At 31.1% G+C, this 9,341-nt stretch overlaps 1 protein-coding gene across 1 annotated transcript in view; it reads left to right on the top strand.

Annotated features, from left to right (window-relative positions):
- Window positions 1-4,633: 4,633 nt before the first annotated feature.
- Window positions 4,634-9,341, top strand: part of LOC108911291 (lutropin-choriogonadotropic hormone receptor) — a 38,259-nt gene continuing 33,551 nt past the window's right edge. The window contains exon 1 of the mRNA XM_023454453.1: window positions 4,634-4,701. Within this exon, the coding sequence (XP_023310221.1) occupies window positions 4,634-4,701 (68 nt within the window). The remainder of the gene's footprint in view (window positions 4,702-9,341) is intronic.

Below are 9,341 nucleotides of genomic sequence, written 5' to 3'. Positions count from 1 at the left end.
AAACATGGATGGAACCACATGGAAAGACATTTCGGACAAATCTCTCTTCTGAAAAATCACTGGACACTAGTAATGCAGAATGGCTTCTTAGAAAAAACATGGGAAAGTCTTAAGGGCAACGTAAGGATCACTGGTCACGAAAATTTATTTCGTTGCCAGTACTTACTGAAGATGCCATCTGATTGGATATCTGAACACGATTACTAAAATTGTATCTCTTTTATAAACACAATAGAGGGCTGTTCATTTCAGTTTTTGTTTCTGACGTAAGAACAAACCGCCATGAAATCTCAGCAAACTTCATTCCCCTAATGCCCTGATGAGTTAATTGCGACCACCATCAAGTGTCAGTGTAAATAACAAAAGCGTCAGACAGGGGATTAATGAGGAAAACTAGAATCTAAAGACCTTGATTAAGTAACACATTTATACGTTCATCAGATCTGAACCTAATGGATGAACCAGGAAGCAAATCCTTAACGTAACGGAAAGGAAATGAAATTGTCATTTAACCGGTTAATTCAAATTTTTATTATTTTTATTTTATGCTGGTGTATTAATATAAAGTAATAATTTTATTGCAGCAGTAATAGAGAAATTCTGATATAGAATAAACTGAAATGGAAGATAAGCGAATGGCTCAGTTTTTAATCGTTCTATTTATAAAAATAAGTCTATATCATAATTTGAGGATTGTTTGTTCAATTTTAAAATAGTATCACATTTTTCTTGAAATAATTCCTTGAGATGTTTGACATAAGTGGACAAAAATTAGATAATCAAATTGGGGAAAATTATACAACTATTTAAAAAGAAAAAATTGGTTTACAAGTATGTCAGCAAATTGCGGAGATTCGTAAAAATACAGAGTGATTCACAAATGGTGACCAAAAATGAAACCTCGTATTCTTTGGTGAATTTTAAGGTTAGTATTTGGTATAAAGTTTTTTAAAAAGTTAAACTTCAAAAAATATTTTTAATTTTTTTAAATAATTTAAAAACTAGCAAGTGCAATAATTTGAAATTGGGCACATGTATTTATATAAACATTGTCCAAAATCTGAGAGCTTTTCCAAAAATTTACATGCTCCAGTGGCGGAGATACAGGGTATCGGTGACATATTTTTCCGAATAAAATAATACGCCACTGTTTTACGGTAACAACAATGATATTTTCGGATTCGTCTTTCAATTTTCTACAAATTACTACTCTCTTATGTTTTTCGAAAAAAAAACTAATTTTCGAGTAAAACTTTAAAAATCAAGTGAAAACACTTTTATTTAATTGACATGACAAGCACTAATCGTTCGATTAGTTATTCGAATAAAGAAATTAATAACATTAGTCATCATTTTAATGATTTTGTTTGAGTAAATGCTCAAAACTACATTCATTTCCACAAATACAGGTCCGACATCTTTTTAGTAACGAAAATGTAATTTGTTCATATTGTTGCTTGAATCTGATGAAAAGCATTATTTATTCTTTCTTCTAACTGCTCAGAATGTCAAAGTTGCTATCGCAGCCTACTATGTAATTTTAAAAAGCATTATATTCGAATGTCGAAGTGTGTTCTCAGTTTTTTAAGTTTTACTCGAAAATCAGAATTTTTTCGAAAAACATGAGAGAGTAGTAATATGTAGAAAATTGAAAGGCGAATCCGAAAATATCATGGTTGTTACGGTAAAGCAGTGGCGTACTATTTTATTTAGAGAATTATGCCACCGATACCACTGGAGCATGTGAATTTTAGTAAAAGCCCTTAGATTTTAAATTTAAATTATTTAAAAAAATTAAAAATATTTTTTGAAATGTATCTTTTTAAGGAAGCGTCCTAGATAAAAACTTTATAGGAAAGACTCCCCTTAAAATTCACTAAAGAATACCATATTTCATTTTTGGTCCCCATTTGTGAATCACCCTGTATATCTAATATCATAGATGTAGAAATTTTAAATTGTTTCGACAGCAGAGATTATAAAAAATTGAAATAGACGCATTGCCAATTCTGAGCGGCTTTACTACTTTTCGATTCTGTTTATCTAAAAATAAATAATTTGCGCATACAAGGGGATGGGAAATGATCACCCTGAATAGGTATGTTTAACCCCAGAAGCAGTAATATGCGAAGAATGTAAAGCATGTACTTATAATGTTAAACATCCGAATTTAGAATCTTCCTGCTGCCAATATTTGTAATCAGCTTTTCCCTTTATTACCGCCAGCCCATTAAATGTCAACTTAAACATACTTGTTACCCGCTTTTCAAACCCCAATTAGATTACGAGCGGCTTGGTAGCTTTTAGGGTTATTAATCAGATTTTCTTTCCCACTTTCTCAGCACGGCATATTCAACGAATTGCGATAAGTAAATTACACTGAGAATATCAACAAATTTAATTGATAAACTAAACTTTGCTCGTTCTTAACACGAAAATTTCATTTGGGCTGAGTTTAACAGTTTAAGCCATTTAAGCAATTAGGAAAGCTGATTAATTTTTACTTACAAGAACTAGAATGAACGCAGCCTGACGGTAATAAATCACGTGGAATTTGATTAATGTCAGACACTGTTTCGCAATTTTAAGCCAATTATTTAATAAGTAGCCGAAACGTGTTATGAATTGGTACGTTGCAATTTCTCTTCTAAAAAGAAAAGAAAATGTAAAGGTTAATATTTCACTAAATTCTGTGTTAGTAGTAGTAAATGTTAGTCATTTACAGAGTGTAAATTTTAATAACAGAAGTTAATAAACGTGCGCAAGTGCTTTGTTTCCTATATATAGGGTGTTAATTAATAAAAGATTTACCTCAAAGAAGCATTGCGTGCGAAAATCTGATGTTGTGGAGCAAAGGACAATTACTTGGTATGCGATAGAACTAAAAAATACTAACATATTCTGAGAGAAATAAGGTTTTGCCCATGACTGTAGACAAACAATAGAAATCCAGATTCTGGATTCTGGAATAGCGCCTGGAGTTGATGTGTCATTGTAAAGAATCCTATGGGCTATTTCATTTTTATTACTTAAACTGTCAGTAACATAATTTTCTGCAACTGTGGCTGATTACCACCCACCATGTCTCTAGATTGCTAATACATCAACTTCTGTATTAGCCAGTAACGTTGCCGATGTTTTTCGGAATGAACGGTCTGTATATGTTTTAGGATGTTCTAGTTTCAAAAACTGTGCAATCATAGAAAGGGTATTCTTGTCGACTGGTTGGTTGTAACATCTACCTGCTTGATAGCGCATAAAAAGCGTGAAATTTCAGTTTTAATTTCCAATCTAATCTTGATATATTTCTTAAGAATTTATTAATTAATAAACCCAGACGAGAAGTAATTGTAAACGTACGTGACATATCATTTTTAGAATCTGGAATTGTAACTACAATAATGTTATCGAAATTTTTAAAATTTACGTTGTCCAAAGTAAGTTTACAACTCATCCGAACGGCAAGCTCCTGCAATGCCTAAGACCGTCACTACCTTCATTAGCAAATATGTGTTAACGGTTGTCTGAATGAGAAAATCGTTCACTTGTAAAAACGTTTGACTTTTAGGTGTATAGCCGTCATTCTTACTTTTCAAAAATGCTTTAAGCTTGAGGTATTTTGATATACCGACCTATCCACGTTCTCCTCTATGAAAATAGTTGACTTAATCAATGAGTATTCACTTCACAAACTCGCCGATGACTTTAAAGTTCTTGACTTCTCATGAAATATGCTAGCAGTGACATTTCAGAAACACCGGTATTTTTGTAGTACTTGTATCAGTACTTCGCAAGATTTCGAATAATGTCAAAATGAATTGATTAAGATATGTCGAAAAAGGAACCTAATCTTTATTTCATGAACCATAAAAAACTGTGGGAGCAGATAAAATGTTATACACCACGCAGCAGTTTAGTATAATTTAGCAGTCTCGGACTCTATTGCCAGTCCTCGCTCCGCTCGGGCGCAAGATCGGCCTCGACTGGTAAATAATACTTACCTCCTTTATGGTGTAAATAACTATTACAAAACAAAGGATTTCATTTCCAATTTCGAAGTTTCTATTGAAGAAGACTACTGTATGTTTCTCAAAACGTCAAGAAATTCAAACTAATGACGTGACAATACATCCAGAAATTGTCTAATGATCGAAATTATACATATGATATAAATAAGAATACATTTAGATATTACTCTTTCTAAAAAACGGCCCCTTATAAAATCAAAACAAAAATGCAATATTTTTTAAAGTTTAGTCGAGTTTTGTTAATTAGATAGACCAAAAATCACTTAAATTTTCTTGTTTTTCGAGCGTTCAACAAAAAAAAAACACAAATCGATTACATAGCTATTGCGTAGCAAAAAGTGAAATAGGATTAGACACTGTTTAAAGGACCCAAATGGGTAAAAATTGGTGTCACCGTTTCAGACCGTGTACTTTAAGCAGAAAAATAATAATCTTTGGAACAAATTTCAAAATATAGTGAATTTGTCGTTTCATCCTTAAGTTAGAAAGACTATATTATCATATTTTTTACGGAATCTAATTCTAATTATAATGTTTATTTTAAGTATATTTCAATGTGTACAGATAGTATACTGAAATTAATATATGTATTTCTTTTCAGGATCATGTCAGACAACAAACTGGACCATATTAATCCAAAGGCTTTTAATAAAACTCCCAACATAAAAAGACTGTAAGTATTATTAAATGATTACTGTTAATAAACAATTTGTCAGTTTCAAACGTTTCTTAAAAGAAGCTTTAAAGATAATTTCAGATTTTTTATGATTAATGTCAGACCAAAGATATGAAAATCAATCTACGTGAGTCTATTTGTTCGTCCACTATTATCAACATCAATCAAATATTTTCAAAATATCATTCCCATATGAGAATTTATAGGCCATTACCAAATTAAAAGTGTATTGATAAAATTTGTTAGAAATATCGCTGTATTAAAAATTGATTTGATGGGAAAAATATCTATTTGTTATAATTTAAAGCACAAAGGTTCGATTTCTGCCAAACGGTTAGGTGAATAAAGCGTACCTTTAGAGATTTTTTATTACCTTTCAAATGTTCACTAAGTTTCAATTAGTCACTAAGACAATGAAGTTATGACAACATTTTTCCCGATTGTAAATAAATTTTTATACGGGTATCTTTATAAAACGTGAAAATACATAACAGGGTGAAAAATCCAGATAAAAATATTTTTACATTCCCGCAGGGAATAAATATTGTAATTCATTCTCAGCTGTATTTGCGTCAGACCGTGATAGGCGATAAATCAGAGTTTAATAGAAACCAGCGAAACCAGAGTACGTACTTACTTTGTTTGGCTTATCACAGTAAATAACCTGACTACTGGATCACCTAAACTAAATGGCTATGAGCCAACAGGCACAGGAGCACCCTAACGACAATAACAGTAGAGGAGCGGCTACACAGTGCTCTACAGTAAATAATTCAATCTCTATATAATAATAATAATAATAAATTGCCTTTATTGAATCCTCATATGTCAATACATAAATTGAGCATCATATAAAGAAAAGTGAATATGAGGAATATATAACCTTTCTTATTGCAACAACTTGAAAAAAAAAAATGAAAGACGTGCAATATATTTTTCTTCTTATTGTTTTGTTTACCATATTTCTTAGGAATCCCTCCTCATTAAAGAGAGAGAATGGTAATCAATTCAGAAGAACTTCATTACATATAAAATTCTGTGGTCTTATTATGTCGTTGGCAGTGCCAACAGTCGCCAATAGTAGTAATTAATCACTTAAGTGTAAAGCATAACGAAATGCCAACACAAATATCTTGCGCTTGATGAATCCTATGTCTGTAGAAGTCATAAAATTGTATACATTTTCTTTAGAGTTGTTAGATATCGTTTTAGTATGAAACTTTCACGATGAACGTTTCCAATGCTACAGTTTTGAAATTAAGATATAATTTCAAATCTAGAAATTATAAATACCATTAAAATTAGAAGTTACGTTATTGGAAATTAAAATATTGGACTTAGATGCTGTATATCGCCCAAGGTGACAAATTTATATTTAAAAAGATTAATGAAAAGTTCAGCAAATTTTTTTTATTGCAGTGATATTTTTATGTCATATATTTGCTTAGACAGTTTGCACAATATTTTGGTTTATTTAGTGATTAGTAAAATCAGACACTTCTTTCGAAAATCAATATTACAAATTGAATGATATCTATAACTTGCGATTTCCTTTTGTATAGACAACGTTTCACAGCTACATCCGCTATTCTATTGAAGCTGATCCCTCCTTTATCATGTGCTCTACACGTAAATAGGCCAAAGTGCATTTCGACCTGCATTCAGGGTCTGCGCCGCTCTATATAGTTTCTCCAATATAGAGCACCAACATCTCCATGCAATACTGATAAGAAGGTGGAAATGACTTATAATATACAAATAAATCCTCCCCAGTACAAATTAATTTCTATCTAGGATATTTTGTATTAGATATAACAATAAACAACAAATCTTCAGAGACAGTTGAAAAGTTTTTTTGAATTTTGTTCATTATTTTTTTTTAATACAATTACATTATTAAAGAGATTATAAATGTTACATTACTGAAGTCGGAAGATACTGAAAAGACTAAATATTTTAGATCCTTAAGTAGTCATTGATGATAGTTGAAAAAAAAAAACGAAACACTACACAGAAAATCTAATTGCACCTCAAATAGATGAGAGAAATGGGCCCTACAAAATGTTTTCTATTTTCATTTGGTTGTCCAAATAAACCTGTAGAATGGTAAAATCAAAATCTTAAAATCTGATTTTTAAATAAAAATATCAAAACAGAGTATATTCTAGTCTTCTATTTTGAAAAATAATTATTCATCTTTGTGTCCAATTTAACTACCTCTCTATCTGTGACAGTTTGTGACGAAGCGTCTAATTTGAAACAGCAGTGATTAATGGTAAACTTACTGTAGTGAAATATTCACGTAATATTCTACGCTTCTTATCTCTTTTATTGTCATACTTATAATTAGAAAAAAAGATATACAGACAGACTTGTTTCGCTGTAACACATTAAGCTTGACTGAATAAATCTTGTATCTTGGGAAAGTGGTTTGTCCAAATATATAACAATATGTAGGCATTTGTTTGAAGTTTCAATAAACTTTCCTTAAAATTTAATCCCTAACATTTTTTATAATTAAAAATGTAAAAGAGATGAGGAGGATATAATATTACGTAAATTGTACATTCCAAGGCAAAGTAAATATTCGGTTCATATTGTTTTGGTACCTCGACCAAATATGTAGACCTTCCTAAAAATTGACACATTTCTATGGTGGTTCTTATGTATATTCCAATAAGAATTCAATTAATTCTAAGTAAAAAGTTTCTATTGTCATATTTGTCCTAAGCGTTTTATTTTCTGATTTAAGGATGTTTACCTTAAAAGAGAAAATTTTTGCCAATTTAAAAGTAGCTGAAAGATATCTTAAAAAGTTCTAGAAAGCTTGCTTCACTATCTTCAACATTTTTTCAGATTGGGTAATATTTTGACATATTTTTTTAATTTTAAATTAAATTAATTAGATTAAATGTTACAAACGTCCACCATTAACAATCTTCTTCTTCTTCGATAGTCAGGATATGTATTGCCATCTAATCTTAATAGAAGAAAGAACGGTCCAATAAAGTAATCTCCAATAACATCCATCCAAACATTTATGTGAATTGACATTGATAATTAACTTCTCTTGTCGCGTGAGTATTTTCATAAGCCCATTGATGGTTGTTGTGAAAATGTATTTATTACCTCTGGTAATTGAAGGAATAATTGGTAATTTTACTTAATTTCAGAGGTAATTATGACTAAATAAGTAAAATTTCTGAAGAGAGTATTTACCCGAAGTATTTTTAGTATTTGGACAATTTACCTTATTTATATTTTTTGCAAAACTTCCGAATATAAAATTCGGTATTGTGATGTAACATTTTAATTATTATGTATACACAAAACAACGGTGCTATTGTTTAAATCAACACAACGACTTGTAATTTTGTGTGTCCAAAAGTAGGTAACTGGAAATTTGTTTAAAACGCAGAAATATATATTTTTTTATACTTATCCATACACACCTTATTTTTACCTTCTATTTCAGCTCAACGAAAAAGGTGCATTAAAAACCGATTTTTCTTGACCTTAGATATCAATCAAATTTCGCTGAACCTTTGGCTAAAAATCCCTGATTTATGTTCCTCATTTATCAAGGGGATATCTCAAGAATCTCATATTCTAGACTTGTCCGCTCACTTTGTTTGACACAAATCAGACAATATTCAGGATTTACTAGATGTGTTGGGATGTGCACCGTGAAGGACAACGTGTTAAGGATACGAAGTTAGGATATTAACTGTAATATGGCTTTTGGCTTTAACAAGGCTTGTTTTAAGGGTAACATATTTTTTTCCCATTTTCTAATATCTGACTGGAATATTATTTAGCAAACATTTTTGCTTGTTTTGTATTAGTGTGACTAATAAATATTTCGATTATTAGTTCGTAATAAATTAGCAATTATACGGTTCTCAGTAAAAAATTGAACTATTGAGCACTTATTTATCGACTGCAAGATTATAGTAAAGCATGAGGGTTTTGGACCCTAAACATCGATTTAAGACGAAGCCCGTAACAGTTTATAAAAATTTCTATTGCATATAAAGAATTTAATGCATAATTGTGTATAATATTGTCTTGGTTACATGTAACATATTGTTTACAATGCAGTGAATGCATACTAATAAGGTTCTGCGGATGGTTAGGGTCGACGTTCATTCACGCGTCTTGATGAATGCCGTATCTATCATATTTACCGAATTTATTACGAAAAATTGGCATAGATATCAACCATTTGTGCCTAAATTAGCAGGAATTCACAGTCTAACGAAAACGAGCCACTCTGTACATATATCTACCCCTCAGAGGGCATTTGCGGTCTACCCGTACGTGTACTACAAGTCAAACAAGACGTGGGGCTCGTAAATATCATCTTCCGAAATACGTTGACAATAGAACCGCGAGGGAGTAACCAGTAAATCATACGGATGTGCGCCCTTTTGTTACAAGGTGCGAGTGGATCCGAAACGTGAGAACACCTCTCATAAATATTAATTCGGAAACCCGTAGCGCTTAGCTTTGGTATCTCCGCTCTGTGTATGTAAGAAATATGTGAGGTATGGTATGAGCGTGTAGGTATTCATATCATTTATGCGGACGTTGTAACGGATGTATATTGTGTCGTATTATATATATATATATATATA

This window comes from Anoplophora glabripennis, unplaced genomic scaffold (genome assembly GCF_000390285.2).
Source record: "Anoplophora glabripennis isolate ALB-LARVAE unplaced genomic scaffold, Agla_2.0 scaffold304, whole genome shotgun sequence".
Taxonomy (NCBI): domain Eukaryota; kingdom Metazoa; phylum Arthropoda; class Insecta; order Coleoptera; family Cerambycidae; genus Anoplophora; species Anoplophora glabripennis.
Note: the sequence above shows the minus strand (reverse complement) of the source record. Positions and strands in the feature narration are given on the sequence as shown.